Source organism: Pseudophryne corroboree, chromosome 3 (assembly GCF_028390025.1).
Source record: "Pseudophryne corroboree isolate aPseCor3 chromosome 3, aPseCor3.hap2, whole genome shotgun sequence".
Taxonomy (NCBI): Eukaryota; Metazoa; Chordata; class Amphibia; order Anura; family Myobatrachidae; genus Pseudophryne; species Pseudophryne corroboree.
In genome coordinates, this window is record NC_086446.1 from 481,810,264 (window position 1) to 481,830,035 (window position 19,772).

Sequence of the window (19,772 nt, forward strand, 5' to 3'; positions counted from 1 at the left end):
CGAGTGACTTTATCTCGATTTGAACCTTTTATGTAAGTGTTCAAAACATTTTAGATTTAGACTATGTGTCACCAAGCCGTCTGGCTTCAGTACCACAATATAGTGTGGAAAAATAATACCCTTTTCCTTGTCGTAGGAGGGGTACTTTGATTATCACCTGCTGGATATACAGCTTGTGAATTGTTTCCAATGCTGCCTCCCTGTCGGAGGGAGCCGTTGGTAAAGCAGACTTCAGGAACCTGCGAGGAGAAGATGTCTCGACTCTCCAATCTTTACCCCTGGGATAATACTCGTACGATCTAGGGGTCAACTTGCGAGTGATCCCACTGCGCCCTGAGACTCTTGAGACTACCCCCCCACCTTGAGTCCGCTTGCACGGCCCCAGCGTCATGCTGAGGACTTGGCAGACGCGGTGGAGGGCTTCTTTTCCTGGGAAATGGCTGCCTGCTGCAGTCTACTTCCCTTACCTCTATGTCTGGGCAGATATGACTGGCCTTTTGCCTGCATGCCCTCATGGGAAAGGAAAGATTGAGGCTGAAAAGACGGTGTCTTTTTTAGCTGAGATGTAACTTGGGGTAAAAAAGGTTGGATTTCCCAGCTGTTGCTGTGGTCCCCAGGTCCGATGGACCGACCCCCAAATAACTCCTTCCCTTTATACAGCAATACTTCCATCTGCCGTATGGGATCTGTATCACCTGACCACTGTCGTGTCCCTGACATCTTCTGGGAGATATGGACAACGCACTTATCTTGATGCCAGAGAGCAAATATCCCTCTGTGCATCTCACATACATATATATAGAATGCATCCTATTAAATGCTCTACATGAATAAAATATTTTCAGTCAGGGAATCCGACCAAGCCAACCCAGCACTGCATCTCCAGGCTGATGGCGATCGCTGGTCGCAGTATAACCACCGTATGTGTGTATATACTTTTTAGGATATTTTTCCAGCTTCCTATCAGCTGGCTCCTTGAGGGCGGCCGTATCTGGAGACGGTAACGCCACTTGATAAGCGTGTGAGCGCCTTATCACCCTAAGGGGTGTTTCCCAACGTACCCTAATTTCTGGCGGGAAAGGGTATAACGCCAATATTTGCTATCGGGGTAACCCTACGCATCATCACACACTTCATTTTATTTTATCTGATTCAGGAAAAACTACAGGTAGTTTTTTCACTCCCACATAATACCCTTTCTTGTGGTACTTGTAGTATCAGAAACACGTAACACCTCCTTCATTGCCCTTAACGTGTGGCCCTAATGAGAAATACGTTTGTTTATTCACCGTCGACACTGTATTCAGTGTCCGTGTCTGTGTCTGTGTCGACCGACTGAGGTAAATGGGCGTTTTTAAAACCCCTGACGGTGTTTCTGAGACGCCTGGACCGGTCCTAATAGATTGTCGGCCGTCTCATGTCGTCAACCGACCTTGCAGCGTGTTGACATTCTCACGTAATTCTCTAAATAAGCCATCCATTCCGGTGTCGACTCCCTAGAGAGTGACATCACCATTACAGGCAATTTCTCCGCCTCCTCACCAACATCGTCCTCATACATGTCGACACACACGTACCGACACACAGCACACACACCGGGAATGCTCTGACAGAGGACAGGACCCACTAGCCCTTTGGGGAGACAGAGGGAGAGTCTGCCAGCACACACCAAAAACGCTATAATTATATAGGGACAACCTTATATAAGTGTTTCTCCCTTATAGCATCTTTTATATATATACAATATCGCCAAAATCAGTGCCCCCCCTCTCTGTTTTAACCCTGTTTCTGTAGTGCAGTGCAGGGGAGAGCCTGGGAGCCTTCTCTCCAGCTTTTCTGTGAGAGAAAATGGCGCTGTGTGCTGAGGAGATAGGCCCCGCCCCTTTTTCGGCGGCCTCGTCTCCCGCTATTTTTGAAGTTAGGCAGGGGTTAAATATCTCCATATAGCCTCTGTGGGCTATATGTGAGGTATTTTTTGCCTCTAATAAGGTTTTTATTTGCCTCTCAGAGCGCCCCCCCCAGCGCTCTGCACCCTCAGTGACTGTTGTGTGAAGTGTGCTGAGAGGAAAATGGCGCACAGCTGCAGTGCTGTGCGCTACCTTTATGAAGACTCAGGAGTCTTCAGCCGCCGATTTTGGACCTCTTCTCTCTTCAGCGTCTGCAAGGGGGCCGGCGGCGCGGCTCCGGTGACCATCCAGGCTGTACCTGTGATCGTCCCTCTGGAGCTAGTGTCCAGTAGCCAAGCAGCAAATCCACTCTGCACGCAGGTGAGTTCACTACTTCTCCCCTAAGTCCCTCGTTGCAGTGATCCTGTTGCCAGCAGGACTCACTGTAAAGTAAAAAACCTAAGCTAAACTTTCTCTAAGCAGCTCTTTAGGAGAGCCACCTAGATTGCACCCTTCTCGTTCGGGCACAAAATCTAACTGGAGTCTGGAGGAGGGTCATAGGGGGAGGAGCCAGTGCACACCACCTGATCTGGTAAAAGCTTTACTTTTTTGTGCCCTGTCTCCTGCGGAGCCGCTTTCCCCATGGTCCTTTCAGGAACCCCAGCATCCACTTAGGACGATAGAGAAAAGCAGATTTAATATATGATTCGCAGCCTACTGTGCTTTTATATAATATGTGATATATAATTTATTTTTTTAATATGTGCTGTTTTTAATAAATTGTTTAAATCTTGATCCACTGTGTGCATATTAATTAAACAACTCTGAACGCTGATTCAGTCCCTTTGTTTTATTGCTACATATTATCAGAGGTTAACCTATCACTTGAACTAAACGTTGCTGAACTTCTCAGAGAGCAATAGGAGGAAAGGAGACATTGGGGGTAATTCAGACCTGATCGCTGCTGTGCGTTTTAGCACAGCGGGCGATCAGGTCTGAACTGCGCAGGCACCACAGTGCGCCGGCGTATGCCAGAGAGGCGATCGGCATCTCAGCCCAGCGATCACCTCTGCCTGATTAACAGGCAGAGGCGTTCGCTGGGCGGGAGGGGGCGGGCCAGCATCATTGGGCCAGCATCGTTGGGCCGCTGTTTTGGGGGCGTGGTCCGTGCAACGCAGGCGTGTCCGGACCGTGCAGGGGGGCTGGCAGCGGCGGCTGCATGATGTCACACGCAGCCGCTGCGACCAGTTGAGCAACGGGTAGCTCCCTGCCAGCAGCACGCAGGAGCTGCGCTGGTAGGGAGCTACTCTTCAGGTACAAAAGCATCGCGGACGTGCAATGCTTTTGTACTTGTGCGGGGCATGTGGGACAGACTAGTCCTCTGTTGGGCGTCCCACCGCATGTCAGGGTGGCTGATTGCACGGCTACGATCAGGTCAGAATTAGCCCCCATGTGCACTGCAGGTGTGGCAGATAATAAGATTTTAAACCTACCGGTAAATCTTTTTCTCCTAGTCCGTAGAGGATGCTGGGGACTCCGTAAGGACCATGGGGTATAGATGGGCTCCGCAGGAGACATGGGCACTCTAAGACTTTAGATGGGTGTGAACTGGCTCCTCCCTCTATGCCCCTCCTCCAGACCTCAGTTAAAGAACTGTGCCCAGAGGAGACTGACAGTACGAGGAAAGGATTTTTGTTAATCTAAGGGCGAGATACATACCAGCCCACACCATACACACCGTACAACATGGAATATACCAAACCAGTTAACAGTATGAATAAAACAGCATCAGCCAGAGACTGATCACAACCCTTATGTAAGCAACAACTATATACAAGCCTTGCAGAAATTGTCCGCACTGGGACGGGCGCCCAGCATCCTCTACGGACTAGGAGAAAAAGATTTACCGGTAGGTTTAAAATCTTATTTTCTCTTACGTCCTAGAGGATGCTGGGGACTCCGTAAGGACCATGGGGATTATACCAAAGCTCCAGACCGGGCGGGAAAGTGCGGATGACTCTGCAGCACCGATTGAGCAAACATGAGGTCCTCATCAGCCAGGGTATCAAACTTGTAGAATTTTGCAAAAGTGTTTGAACCCGACCAAGTAGCTGCTCGGCAAAGCTGTAACGCCAAGACGCCTCGGGCAGCCGCCCAAGAAGAGCCCACTTTCCTAGTGGAATGGGCTTTTACCGAATTTGGTAACGGCAATCCAGCCGTAGAATGAGCCTGCTGAATCGTGTTACAGATCCAGCGAGCAATAGTCTGCTTAGAAGCAGGAGCGCCAACCTTGTTGGCCGCATACAGGACAAACAGTGCCTCTGTTTTCCTAACCCGAGCCGTCCCGGCTACATAAATTTTTAAGGCCCTGACTACATCGAGGGACTTGGAATCCTCCAAGTCACCCGTAGCCACAGGTACCACAATAGGTTGGTTCATATGGAACGACGAAACCACCTTTGGTAGAAATTGAGGACGAGTTCTCAACTCCGCTCGATCCACATGGAAAATCAGATAGGGGCTCTTGTGAGACAAAGCCGCCAATTCGGACACCCGCCTCGCAGATGCCAAGGCCAACAACATGACCACTTTCCAAGTGAGAAATTTTAACTCCACCGTTTGAAGAGGTTCAAACCAGTGTGATTTAAGGAACCGTAACACCACGTTAAGGTCCCACGGTGCCACTGGGGGCACAAAAGGAGGTTGGATGTGCAGCACTCCCTTTACAAAAGTCTGGACTTCTGGGAGAGAAGCCAATTCCTTCTGAAAGAATATAGATAAGGCCGAAATCTGCACCTTAATGGAGCCTAACTTAAGGCCCATATCCACTCCTGTCTGTAGAAAGTGGAGAAAACGCCCCAGCTGAAAATCTTCCGTAGGAGCATGCTTGGCCTCACACCAAGAAATATATTTCCTCCAGAACCGGTGATAATGCTTCGCCGTTACCTCCTTCCTAGCTTTGATTAGAGTAGGGATGACTTCCCCCTTGATTACCTTTCCTAGCTAGGATTTGGTGTTCAACCGCCATGCCGTCAAACGTAACCGCGGTAAGTCTTGGAACACACAGGGCCCCTGTTGCAACATGTCCTCCCTGGGAGGAAGAGGCCACGGATCTTCCGCGATCATTTCCTGAAGATAGGAATACCAGGCCCTTTTAGGCCAATCTGGAACAATGAGTATTGTCTGCACTCTTGTTCGTCTTATGATTCTCAATATTTTTGAGATGAGTGGAAGTGGAGGGAACACATAGACCGACTGAAACACCCACAGAGTCACTAGTGCGTCCACCGCCACTGCCTGAGGGTCCCTTGACCTGGAACAATACGTCCAAAGCTTTTTGTTGAGGCGTGACGCCATCATGTCTATTTGAGGAAGTCCCCAACGACTTGTTATCTCTGCAAAGACCTCTTGATGAAGTCCCCACTCTCCTGGATGGAGATCGCGTCTGCTGAGGAAGTCTGCTTCCCAGTTGTCCACTCCCCGAATGAAGACAGCTGACAGAGCGCTTACATGACTTTCCGCCCAGCGAAGAATCCTGGTGGCTTCTGCCATTGCTGCTCTGCTCCTTGTCCCGCCCTGGCGGTCTACATGCGCCACGGCTGTGACGTTGTCTGATTGGATCAGAACGGGTAGGTTGCAAAGAAAACTCTCCGCCTGTTGCAGGCCGTTGTATATGGCCCTTAATTCCAGCACATTGATGAGTAGACAAGCCTCCTGGCTTGACCATATTCCCTGAAAATTTCTTCATTGTGTGACAGCTCCCCATCCTCGGAGGCTCGCGTCCGTGGTCACAAGAACCCAATCTTGAATGCCGAACCTGCGACCCTCTAGAAGGTGAGCACTCTGGAGCCACCACAGGAGAGAGACCCTGGCCTTGGGGGACAGGCTTATCCTCTGATGTATCTGTAGATGGGACCCTGACCACTTGTCCAGAAGGTCCCACTGAAAAGTTCTTGCATGGAACCTGCCGAACGGAATGGCCTCGTAGGCCACCACCATTTTTCCCAATACTCGAGTGCATTGATGAACTGACACTATTTTTGGTTTCAGCAGGTCCTTGACCATGCTCTGGAGTTCCTGGGCTTTTTCCATTGGGAGAAAAACCCTCTTTTTTTCTGTGTCCAGAACCATGCCCAAAAATGACAGCCCAGTTGTCGGAACCAACTGCGACTTCGGTAGATTTAGAATCCAGCCAAGTTGTTGTAGTACTCTCAGGGAGAGAGACACGCTCTTTAGTAACTGATCTCTTGATCTTGCCTTTATCAGGAGATCGTCCAAGTATGGGATAATTGTGACCCCCTGCTTGCGCAGGAGCACCATTATTTCCGCCATTACCTTGGTGAAAATTCTCGGGCCCGTGGAAAGCCCAAACGGCAACGTCTGAAACTGGTAATGACAATCCTGTACAGCGAATCTCAGGTACGCCTGATGAGGAGGATATATGGGGACATGAAGGTAAGCATCCTTTATGTCTAGTGACACCATAAAATCCCCCCCTTCGAGGCTGGAGATCACTGCCCGGAGAGATTCCATCTTGAATTTGAACCTTTTCAAATATAGGTTTAGGGATTCTAGATTCAGAATTGGTCTGACCGAGCCATCCGGCTTCGGGACCACAAACAGGGTTGAATAAAACCCTTTCCCCTGTTGCCCTAGGGGAACCTTGATAATCACCTGCTGTTGACACAGTTTTTGTATGGCAGCTGAAACTGTTTCCCTCTCTGGGGGAGAAGCTGGTAAGGTCGATTTGAAAAATCAGTGTGGAGGCACATCTTCGAACTCCAGTTTGTAGCCTTGGGATACAATTTCGATCACCCAAGGATCCAGATCCGATTGAACCCAGACCTGGCTGAAGAGATGAAGACGTGCCCCCACCGGTGCGGACTCCCGCAGCGGAGCCCCAGCGTCATGCGGTGGATTTTGTAGAGGCCGGGGAGGATTTTTGTTCCTGGGAACTAGCTATAGCTGGTGTTCTTTTCCCTCTACCTCTGGCGAGGAAGGAAGAGCCCCGACCCTTTCTGAACTTATGCGACCGAAAGGACTGCATCTGGTATTGAGGTGTTTTCTTTTGCTGTGGGGGAACATAAGGCAAAAAAGAAGACTTGCCCGCGGTAGCTGTGGAAACCAGGTCTGCGAGGCCCTCCCCAAATAAAACTTCACCCATGTAAGGCAAAGCCTCCATATGTCTCTTTGAATCAGCATCACCTGTCCATTGACGGGTTCACAGGGACCTTCTAGCAGAAACTGCCATGGCATTGGCTCTTGAACCCAACAGCCCAATATCTCTTGCAGCCTCTCTCATATATAACGCTGCGTCCTTAATGTGACCCAAAGTCAACAAAATACTATCCTTATTTAAGGTGTCAATGTCAGATGACAAGTTACCTACCCACGCTGCAATTGCGCTACCAACCCCTGCCGACGCTACTGCAGGCCTGAGTAGGGCTCCCGTATGCGCGTAAATTGATTTTAAGGTAGTTACCTGCCTGCGATCCGCAGGATCCTTTAGGGCCGCCGTGTCCGGGGACGGTAGCGCCACCTTTTTGGATAAGCGCGTCAAGGCCTTGTCCACCGTGGGCGAGGATTCCCACCATAACCTGTCCTTTGAGGGGAAAGGATACGCCATAATAATTCTCTTGGGAACCTGCAGTCTCTTGTCTGGAGTTTCCCAAGCCTTTTCAAATAAAGCGTCCAGCTCATGAGATGGGGGAATCGTTACCTCAGGTTTCTTTCCCTTAAACATGCAGACCCTCGTGTCAGGGACAGAAGGGTCCTCTGTGATATGTAATACATCTTTTATTGCAATAATCATATATTAAATACTCTTGGCCACTCTTGGGTGCAACCTCGCACCATCATAGTCGACACTGGAGTCAGAATCCGTGTCGGTATCAGTCTCTGCTACCTGGGAAAAGGGACGTTTATAGGACCCTGAAGGGTCTTGTGACACAGTCAAAGCCATGGATTGACTCCCTGCTTTGTCCTTATCCTAATCTCTTATGTAATAAAGTCACATTAGCATTTAACACATTCCACATGTCCAACCAATCAGGTGTCGGCTGTGCCGACGGAGACACCACCACCATCTGCTCTGCATCCTCCCTAGACGAGCCTTCCACTTCAGACATGTCGACACACACATACTGACACCCCCACACACACTGGGATATATGAAGGGGACAGCCCTCCAATAAGGCCCTTTGGAGAGACAGAGAGAGAGTATGCCAGCACACACCCAGCGCCACTAGACACTGAAAACACAGTCCCAGCCTATACAGCGCTTTTTTATATATATGATTTGCGCCAAATAAATGTGCCCACCCCTCGTTTTTTGTCCCCTGTTACTTGGTTCAGCAGGGGAGAGTCCGGGAGCAGCTTCTCTGCAGTGTGCTGTGGAGAAAATGGCGCTGGTTAGTGCTGGAGGATCAAGCCCCGCCCCCTCAACGGCGGGCTTCGGTCCCGCTCATTTTTTTATACTGGCGGGGGTTTTATAATAAACTGCCTCCGCAGTATCTAACAATGGTGCCAGTGTTATGCGAGGTAATTATTGCTGTCCAGGGCGCCCTCCCTGGGCCCTGCACCCTTGCTGTGCCTGTGTGTGTTGTGGGAGCAATGGCGCGTAGCGCGACCGCTACGCGGTACCTCTCTGAAGAACTGAAGTCTTCTGCCGCCTTTGTTGTCTTCTTACTTTATATACTTACCCGGCTTCTATCTACCGGCTCTGTGAGGAGGACGGCGGCGCGGCTCCGGGACGAACAGCAAGGACGACACCTGTGTTCCGACCCTCTGGAGCTAATGGTGTCCAGTAGCCTAAGAAGCAGAGCCTATCAGTAAAGTAGGTCTGCTTCTCTCCCCTCAGTCCCACGAAGCAGGGAGCCTGTTGCCAGCAGTGCTCCCTGAAAATAAAAAACCTAACAAAAGTCTTTTCAGAGAAACTCAGTAGAGCTCCCCTCCAGTGCATCCAGTCTCCTCTGGGCACAGGATCTAACTGAGGTCTGGAGGAGGGCATAGAGGGAAGAGCCAGTTCACACCCATCTAAAGTCTTAGAGTGCCCATGTTTCCTGTAGACCCCGTCTATACCCCATGGTCCTTACGGAGTCCCCAGCATCCTCTAGGACGTAAGAGAAATAACATTTCCAGAGAGAGTTAGATTTGGGTGGGTTATTTTGTTTCTGTGCAGGGTAAATACTGGCTTCTTTTATTTTTACACTGCAATTTAGATTTCGGATTGAACACACCCAACCCAAATCTAAAGGGCCCTGCACATTAAACGATCTGCCACCGAGCTGCCCGACGGCGGATACGGCCAACGGGCGACGCGGGGGCTCCGCACACGGCTCCGCAGAAGTGCAGGCAAATATGGACGAGATCGTCCATATTGGCCTGCATGCACAGCAGACGGGACACCAGCGATGAACAAGCGCGGGGCCGCGCATTGTTCATCGCTTGTGCCTCCACACTCAAAGATATGAACGGTATCTCGTTCATTAATGAACGAGATCGTTCTTATCTTTGAGTCAGATCGCCCAGTGTGTAGGGCCTATGGGGGCAATTCTGAGTTGATCGCAGCAGGAACTTTGGCCCTCATTCCGAGTTGATCGCTCGCTAGCTGCTTTTAGCAGTAGTGCAAACGCTAAGCCGCCGCCCTCTGGGAGTGTATCTTAGCAGAAGTGCGACCGAAAGGATCGCAGAACGGCGGCAAAATATTTTCAAGCAGTTTCAGAGTAGCTGCAGAACTACTCCTTCCTTGCGATCACTTCAGTCTGTTTAGTTCCTGTTTTGACGTCACAAACACGCACTGCGTTCGGCCAGCCACTCCCCCGTTTCTCCAGGCACACCTGCATTTTTGCCTGACACGCCTGCATTTTTTAGCACACTCCCGGAAAACCGTCAGTTACCACCCAGAAACACCCACTTCCTGTCAATCACTCAACGATCAGCAGTGCGCCTGAAAAGAGTGGCTAGACCTTGTGTGAAACTACACAGTGTTTTGTGAAAGTACGTTGCGCGTGCGCACTGCGGCCCATACGCATGCGCAGAAATGCCGATTTTTAGCCTGATCGCTGCGACCAACGGCAGCTAGCGATTAACTCGGTATGACCCCCTTTGTTAGCAGTTGAGCAAAACCATGTGCACTGCAGGGGAGGCAGATATAACATGTGCAGAGAGAGTTAGATTTGGGTGGGGTGTTTTCAATCTGCAATCTAAATTGCAGTGTAAAAATTAAAGCAGCCAGTATTTACCCTGCACAGAAACAAAAGAACCCACCCAACTCTAACTCTCTCTGCACATGTTATATCTGCCTCCCCTGCAGTGCACATAGGCCCTCATTCCGAGTTGTTCGCTCGCTAGCCGCTATTTCGCAGCAGTGCACACGCTAAGCCGCCGCCCTCTGGGAGTGAATCTTAGCTTAGCAGAATTGCGAACGAAGTATTCGCAATATTGCAAAAAGATTTTTCTTTGCAGTTTCTGAGTAGCTTGAGACTTACTCTTCCAGTGCGATCAGTTCAGTGCTTGTCGTTCCTGGTTTGACGTCACAAACACACCCAGCGTTCGCCCAGACACTCCCCCGTTTCTCCAGCCACTCCCGCGTTTTTCCCAGAAACGGCAGCGTTTTTTCACACACTCCCATAAAACGAGCAGTTTCCGCCCAGAAACACCCACTTCCTGTCAATCACACTACGATCAGCAGAACGAAGAAAAAACCTTGTAATGCCGTGAGTAAAATACCTAACTTTTGAGTAAAATAACTAAGCGCATGCGCTCTGCGAACATTGCGCATGCGCAGTAAGTGACTAATCGCAATATAGAGAAAATCGGCAACGAGCGAACAACTCGGAATGACCACCATAGTTTTGCCCAACTGCTAACAAAGGCCCTCATTCAGAGTTGTTCGCTCGCTAGTTACTTTTAGCAGAAATGCAAACACAAAGCCGCCGCCCTCTGGGAGTGTATTTTAGCATAGCAGAATTGCTAACGAAAGATTAGCAATTCTGCTATTAAGTATTTCCTTGCAGTTTCTGAGTAGCCCTAGACCTACTCCTAGATTGCGATCACCTCAGTCCGTTTAGTTCCTGGTTTGACGTCACAAACACGCCCAGCGTCCGGCCAGCCACTCCTCCGTTTCTCCAGGCACTCCTGCGTTTTTACCTGGCACGCCTGCGTTTTTTAGCACACTCCCTGAAACTGGCCAGTTTCCACCCAGAAACACCCACTTCCTGTCAATCACACTACAATCAGCAGAGCGATTGAAAAGCTTTGTTCGTCCGTGAGTAAAATAGCATAGTTTTGTGTAAAATTGCTTAGCGCGTGCGCCCTGCTGTGCATACGCATGCGCAGAACTGCCGGATTTTAGCCTATTAGCAATTCTGCTAAAAATAGCAGCGAGCGAACAACTCGGAATGAGGGCCAAAGTTCCTGCTGCGATCAACTCAGAATTAACCCCTATAACTCTCTCTGCACATGCTATATCTGCCTCCCCTGCAGTGCACATGGTTTCGCCCAACTGCTAACAAAAATCCTGCTGCGATCAACTTAGAATTACCCCCCTGGTTTTGCCCAATTGCTAACAAATTTGCTGCTACGATCAGGTCTGAATTACCCCCATAGATATTTTGACTCTTAAATGCATTAAAGGAAAACTTGATAGTCAGCAACTGCTTATCTGCTGTGTAAAGGGTACTGACAGCTCTCCCAGTACGAAAATCTTTACCTTTTTACCTCAAAGGAGGAGCCCTAAGGAGAGTGTGTTGCTAAGCAAGGAGACCTAGGGCCCTTTGGAATAGAGTCAGCCTATCCCTGCAAACCTTACATATTTAACATACAGCGGGCGGAGCTTGGCCTGTTGTCCCAGCATTTACAGCACTGAGCAGGGCAGCATCAGAGGCGGGACGGGGCACAGAAGGAGGCGGATTATCTTCCTCAGTGCCAGACTTTTGACAGCATCAATCCGGGGAAGGCCCATCCGGAGGTGCGGCCTGACAAAGATTGGCAGCGGCGGGCGGACCATGTCCTGTTTTAAATCTAATTGCTGATCTTCTGTGATTAACTGTGTAGTTTTGTGTTTTATATGTAAAAAAAAATTAAAAGCAGTTTTAAATTTGCTTAAATACCATCGCTTTTCATCTCTTTGTGATTATGCTTCAAATTCCGTAGCGAAGCACGGGTATTCAGCTAGTATATTATATAATAAAACCATACAGCTAAGAAAAGCAGAACAAGCAGCAATGAGGTACAGAGCAAGTACAACCTGATCTCACAACACTACGTGCAGAGGAGTAGATGTATCAATTGTTGTTATGGGGGGGGGGGGGGGGGAGTAGTATCAGCGGCGGTGTGGGCTGATTGACAGTGCTAAAAGACAGCACGCCGATATGCAGGGCAATATATGAACGGACAGTTGAACTGACCGTTTCAATACCTGCAACTGTCGATTTCGACAGCTGCAGGTGTTGTTGCCCATACACTACAGCCAGGGACAGCTCTGTCCCCGGCTGTCGGACATGGGCTGCAAGTGAGATCTCACGAGAGTAGCAAGATATTGCACATGCTCACTGGAGCTGGCTGGTGGAGAGACACAGCGCATCAGCACTAAGCTTCTTCTCAGGGTGCCACATGGGACAGGGGGCCCGCTGTTGCAAAATAGAGGAAGGGTGGTAGTGGTGGGGTCACGTTCTGTCCTCTGATCCTGTGGTGACAGCTCCACTGCGGATAGTGCTGATGGCCCTCTTGAATGATCTGGCGCGGTACAATAGGATGCACCGGCTGCATCATGAAAGGCGCGGTCCAGTCACAACTGTATTCCTGTACTCTTTGGCAGATATCAGAGCACCAGCAGGCTGAGAGTCAGGAATGACAGGCAGTCAGGATTGGTAGGGTAAGTACATTTTTTATGTTTCTGCTGAACCAATTCTTCTTATTTATTTTATTGTTGGTGCACAGGTGCTGATCTGAGGTGCAGGACGGCTATATTCAGGTGTGGGGTGGTGGGGAGCACTACTATTATGTGAGGTGCAGGGATCGGTATTCTAATACACAGTGCAGGGGGCTGTATTCTGGTATATGGCAGGGCCACAATCAGATGAGGTTTAGGGGACACAGATGTAAGATGCCCAGGCTGATGTAGGGGGCCTGCTGGCAATGCAGGTCGTGAAATTCTTCTCATTCACAGACAGTCCTTTGATACAGTTTGCAGCCAGGATAATAGACATTCAAAGAGACGTATTAAAGAGAGGCAAAGGAGACAAACTTGTTAAAAGCTAACTGCACTACAGTGGAGACTGCGTAGTCCTGCTCCTCCTTCAGGGAAGTTTCATTGCCTGTAGCAAGATGGCCACCAAGACTACTCCGGATCATGTGCGGAGCCATCCTGAGACAGTCTTCCCTTTAGCTTCAATGCGACCCATGTTAACCCTCCGTTACAGAAGCATCGCCAGCATACTGCACTGCTACCCGGTACCTACATACACTCAACGGCTGGTGAACTGTATAACAAACCAAGCCGCTCAAGCTTCCAGTGTATATGACATTGAATTCCGCAGTACCTGCTTTATCTTCAATAATACTACTCCACTGGTTAAGTAACCAGGTTGTAAGGTATCCGCTGGGGTGTACATCAACCCTGTACACACATTTCCACCAACACTAACTGGGCCTCACTTGCTTAATGGGCCTGCCTGAAAAGTAGTACATACTGCCTTGGGGCGGGGGCATCATTCACTAGTACTGGGCTCCATGATTCCTGATGGCAGCCCAGTGTTTTGCTGTTGCAGATATTCTACTGCTCATACATGTTAACAGACAGGTTAAATCAGTGCTTTCTATATAAAGTAATATGAATAAAATACCTGTGATTGCATGAGGAATAGTGGTGATCATCAGCCTCTGTGTGTGCATCTTAATACCGGTCTCCATGTCCTGCATCTCTAGTAGCAGAGCTTCAATCTGAAAAACATGACACAATAGATTAATGTCTATGATGAACAGGTCCGTCTTCCATTCTTCTATATCTATCTAAGCCAAGCAGCATTTCTCTCAGTTAATCATTCAAAGACATCCTGCCTAAACAAAGGTAAGTGAGTTAAAAGGAGGCAATGATTAAATTACAAATATTAGGGCACATAGGATGCACACTTTCTAACTGCTCTTGTTATGATGTGTATGATGTGATTAACGCTGCACTGTTCTTGAGTCTAAACTATGTATGGTCCAATGAATGCATGGATCTGTATAGCAAAGTCTCATCATTGATTCTCCAAAGTATCTAGCTTCTAAATTTATAACAGAACCCTAAATATTGAGGCATATTCAATTAAGAGCGAAGTCAAAGCTCTGGTTTTAACACATAGAGCTATTCAATTATTTAGCCTTTTACCCACACAGTAAACCCCACACCTAAGTGTAGTGTTCACATTAGGGTGTTTTAGCAGAGCGTCGCGCCCTGCTAAAACAGCCTGCCTGTGCCTTCCCACCCGCATGCCACAGTGTCTGAAGACATCACAGAGACTGAAGACAACGTTAGCTACCAGCAGGGACATAACTAGGGGCAGGTGCGGCGCCATCGTTGTACAACGGCACCTGCATGTGGGCTGCAGGATGCCTGGAAAAACACCCTGAAGCCAGTAGTGCTACTGCACCCTGCAGGCTGTGGAGCGCCGTTAGGTACTGTAGCGGGATGACCAATGGGAGACTGAGGTGTTTCAAACAAGTAAGCTTTTATTCTAGGCTGAAAGGCAGAGCCAGTGGCTCTTACACAGGGTGCCAACAAGCGTTCAGGTACAATAGTTCAGTTTACATGAAACAGTAATACAAATGAGCAGAGTATTCACATCACAGCAAAGTCAGGGTTCAGATTGTCCAGCATAGAGAGAGCTGCCAAAGTTGCAACTTCTCCCTCACAATCCCCATGACTAAAGGTGCCCATCGACTAGTGTGAGGTATCACATGTGAACCTTGCATGCGATACTCCGCTAACTCACCTGGCAGCTCCAGGGTGGCTGGATCGCCTATGATACATCGTATGCGGTCCTTTTGCATTCGATGCATTGTATCCGATCCCAGTCATGGCTGCGGGATCCAACAAATCCTTGTGGCAGCCATGACGATCACTGGATCTGATCCGATGCACGTGGGACCTCGCATCGGAATCGGAGGTAAAACACATACGATGTGACACTTTTCACACAATTTGTCGGCCCAGTGGGTCGAAATCGTGTGAAAAAAATAAGATTTTACTCACCGGTAAATCTATTTCTCGTAGTCCGTAGTGGATGCTGGGAACTCCGTAAGGACCATGGGGAATAGCGGCTCCGCAGGAGACTGGGCACAACTAAAGAAAGCTTTAGGACTACCTGGTGTGCACTGGCTCCTCCCTCTATGACCCTCCTCCAGACCTCAGTTAGGATACTGTGCCCGGAAGAGCTGACACAATAAGGAAAGGATTTTGAATCCCGGGTAAGACTCATACCAGCCACACCAATCACACCGTATAACTCGTAATACTATACCCAGTTAACAGTATGAAATATAACTGAGCCTCTCAACAGATGGCTCAACAATAACCCTTTAGTTAAACAATAACTATACACAAGTATTGCAGACAATCCGCACTTGGGACGGGCGCCCAGCATCCACTACGGACTACGAGAAATAGATTTACCGGTGAGTAAAATCTTATTTTCTCTGACGTCCTAGTGGATGCTGGGAACTCCGTAAGGACCATGGGGATTATACCAAAGCTCCCAAACGGGTGGGAGAGTGCGGATGACTCTGCAGCACCGAATGAGCGAACTCTAGGTCCTCCTCAGCCAGGGTATCAAACTTGTAGAATTTAGCAAATGTGCTTGACCCCGACCAAGTAGCTGCTCGGCAAAGTTGTAAAGCCGAGACCCCTCGGGCAGCCGCCCAAAAAGAGCCCACCTTCCTCGTGGAATGGACTTTTGCAGATTTAGGATGCGGCAGTCCAGCCGCAGAATGTGCAAGTTGAATCGTGCTACAGATCCAGCGAGCAATAGTCTGCTTTGAAGCAGGCGTACCCAACTTGTTGGGTGCATGCAGGATAAATAGCGAGTCAGTCTTTCTGACTCCAGCTGTCCTGGAAACATAGATTTTTAGGGCCCGGACTACGTCCAGCAACTTGGAATCCTCCAAGTCACGAGTAGCCTCAGGCACCACAATAGGCTGGTTCAAATGAAAAGCTGAAACCACCTTTGGGAGAAATTGGGAACGAGTCCTCAATTCCACCCTATCCTTATGAAAAATCAGATAAGGGCATTTGCATGACAAAGTCGCCAATTCTGATACACGCCTGGCCGACGCCAAGGCCAACAGCATGACCACTGTCCACGTGAGGTATTTTAGCTCCACGGATTTAAGTGGTTCAAACCAATGCGACTTCAGGAAATCCAACACCACGTTGAGATCCCACGGTGTCACTGGAGGCACAAACGGGGGCTGAATATGCAGCCCTCCCTTAACAAAAGTCTGTACTTCAGGCAATGAAGCCAGTTCTTTTTGGAAGAAAATGGACAGAGCCGAAAACTGGACCTTACTGGAACCCATTTTAGGCCCATAGTCACTCCTGACTGTAGGAAGTGCAGAAATCGACCCAGTTGAAATTCCTCCGTTGGGGCCTACCTGGCCTCACACTAAGCAACATATTTTCGCCATATGCGGTGATAATATTTTGCGGTCACATCTTTCCTAGCTTTAATCAGCGTAGGAATGACTTTATCCAGAATGCCCTTTCTTTTAGGATCCGGTATTCAACCGCCATGCCGTCAAACGCAGCGGCGGTAAGTCTTGGAACAGACAGGGCCCCTGCTGCAGCAGGTCCTGTCTGAGCGGCAGAGGCCATGGGTCCTCTGAGATAATTTCTTGAAGTTCTGGGTACCAAGATCTTCTTGGCCAATCCGGAACCACGAGTCTAGCTCCTACTCCTCTCCTTCTTATCATTCTCAGTACCCTGGGTACGAGAGGCAGAGGAAGGAACACATACACCGACTGGTACACCCACTGTGTTACCAGAGCGTCCACAGCTATCGCCTGAGGGTCCCTTGACCTGGCGCAATAACATCCTAGCTTTTTTGTTGAGGCGGGATGCCATCATGTCCACCTGTGGCCCTTCCCAATGGTGTACAATCATTTGGAAGACTTCTGGATGAAGTCCCCACTCTCCCGGGTGGAGGTCGTGTCTGCTGAGAAAGTCTGCTTCCCAGTTGTCCACTCCGGGAATGAACACTGCTGACAGTGCTAACACATGATTTTCCGCCCATCGGAGAATCCTTGTGGCTTCTGCCACTGCCATCCTGCTTCTTGTGCCGCCCTGTCGGTTTACATGGGCGACCGCCGTGATGTTGTCTGACTAGATCAGCACCGGCTGGTTTTGAAGCAGGGGTCTTGCCTGACTTAGGGCATTGCAAATGGCCCTTAGTTCCAGAATATTTATGTGTAGGGAAGTCTCCTGACTTGACCATTGTCCTTGGAAGTTTCTTCCCTGTGTGACTGCCCCCCAACCTCGAAGGCTGGCATCCGTGGTCACCAGGACCCAGTCCTGTATGCCGAATCTGCGGCCCTCTGGAAGATGAGCACTCTGCAGCCATCACAACAGCGACACCCTGGCCCTTGGAGACAGGGTTATCAGCCGATGCATCTGAAGATGCAATCCGGACCACTTGTCCAACAGATCCCACTGAAAGATCCTTGCATGGAACCCTCGGAATGGAATTGCTTCGTAAAGAAGCCACCATCTTTCCCAGGACTCGCGTGCAATGGTGCACCGACACCTGTTTTGGTTTTAGGAGGTCTCTGACTAGAGAGGACAACTCCTTGGCCTTCTCCTCCGGGAGAAACACTTTTTTCTGTTCTGTGTCGAGAACCATCCCCAGGAACAGTAGACGCGTTGTAGGAACCAGCTGCGACTTCGGAATGTTCAGGGTCCAGCCGTGCTGTTGTAGCACTGCCCCAGCTAGTGCTACTCCGATCAACAACTGTTCCCTGGACCTCGCCTTTATAAGGAGATCGTCCAAGTACGGGATAATTATAACTCCCTTCCTTCGAAGGAGTATCATCATCTCTGCCATTACCTTGGTAAATACCCTCGGTGCCGTGGACAGACCAAACGGCAACGTTTGGTAATGACAGTCCTGTACCACAAATCTGAGGTACTTCTGGTGAGGGGGGTGAATGGGGACATGCAGGTAAGCATCCTTGATGTCCAGTGATACCATGTAATCCCCTTCGTCCAGGCTTGCAATAGCCGCCCTGAGCGATTCCATTTTGAACTTGAACCTTCGTATATAAGTGTTCAAGGATTTCAAATTTAAAATGGGTCTCACCGAACCGTCCGGTTTCGGTACCACAAACATTGTGGAATAGTAACCCCGTCCCTGTTGAAGAAGGGGTACCTTGACTATCACCTGATGCGAATACAGCTTGTGAATTGCCTCCAGCACTGCCTCCCTGTCTGAGGGAGCTGTCGGCAAGGCAGATTTGAGGAAACGGCGAGGGGGAGACGTCTCGAATTCCAGCTTGTACCCCTGAGAGATACTACCTGTAGAATCCAGGGATCCACCCGTGAGCGAGCCCACTGGTTGCTGAAATTCTTGAGACAGGCCCCCACCGTACCTGGCTCCGCCTGTGGAGCCCCAGCGTCATGCGGTGGACTTAGAGGAAGCGGGGGAGGACTTTTGTTCCTGGGAACTGGCTGTATCTGCAGCTTTTTCCCTCTACCTCTGCCTCAGGGCAGAAAGGACGCGCCTTTAACCCACTTGTCTTTCTGGGGCCGAAAGGACTGTACCTGATAATACGGTGCTTTCTTTGGCTGTGAGGGAACATGGGGCAAAATGTTGATTTCCCAGCTGTAGCTGTGGAAACGAGGTCCGAGAGACCATCCCCAAACAACTCCTCACCCTAGTAAGGCAAAACTTCCATGTGCCTTTTAGAATCAGCATCACCTGTCCACTGCCGAGTTCCTGGCAGAAATGGACATTGCGTTTATTTTAGATGCCAGTCGGCAATTATCCCTCTGTGCATCTCTCATGTATAAGACTGCGTCTTTAATATGCTCTATGGTTAGCAATATAGTGTCCCTGTCTAAGGTACAGAGAATCTGACCACGCAGCTGCAGCACTGCACATTTGGTCTCAGTATAATGCCTGAGTGTGTATATACAGACTTCAGGATAGCCTCCTGCATTCTATCTGTAGGCTCCTTTAGGGCGGCCGTGTCCTGAGACGGTAGTGCCACCTTCTTTGACAGACGTGTGAGCGATTTATCCACCCTAGGGGATGTCTCCCAACTTGACCTATCCTCTGGCCGGAAAGGGTACGCCATTAGTAACCTTTTAGAAATTACCAGTTTCTTATCGGGGGAAACTCACGCTTCTTCACACATTTAGTTCATCAGATGGGGGAAAAACCACTGGAAGCTTTTTTTCTCCCCAAACATAATACCCTTTTTGTGGTACCTGGGGTAATATCAGAAATGTGCAACACATTTTTCATTGCCGTAATCATGTAACAGGTGGCTCTATTGGAATGTACAGTAGTCTCATCGTCGTCGACACTGGAGTCAGTATCCGTGTCGACGTCTGTGTCTGCCATCTGAGGTAGTGGGCGTTTTAGGGCCCCTGATGGCTTTTGAGACGCCTGGGCAGGCACGGGCTGAGAAGCCGGCTGTCCCACATCTGCTATGTCGTCAAACCTTGTATGTAAGGAGTTGACACTGTCACGTAATTCCTTCCACATGTCCATCCACTCAGGTGTCGACCCCGCAGGGGGTGACATCACATTTATCGGCATCTGCTCCGCCTCCACATAAGCCTCCTCATCAAACATGTCGACACAGCTGTACCGACACACCGCACACACACAGGGAATGCTCTGACTG

The 19,772-nt window shown here is 49.5% G+C and overlaps 1 protein-coding gene across 2 annotated transcripts in view; it reads right to left on the bottom strand.

The window, feature by feature from the left end:
- Positions 1 to 19,772, bottom strand: part of RGS9 (regulator of G protein signaling 9) — a 353,468-nt gene that overhangs the window by 287,221 nt on the left and 46,475 nt on the right. For both annotated transcript variants that reach the window (XM_063960843.1, XM_063960844.1), the window contains exon 2: positions 13,733 to 13,829. In XM_063960843.1, coding sequence (XP_063816913.1) covers positions 13,733 to 13,829 — 97 coding nt within the window. The remainder of the gene's footprint in view (positions 1 to 13,732; positions 13,830 to 19,772) is intronic.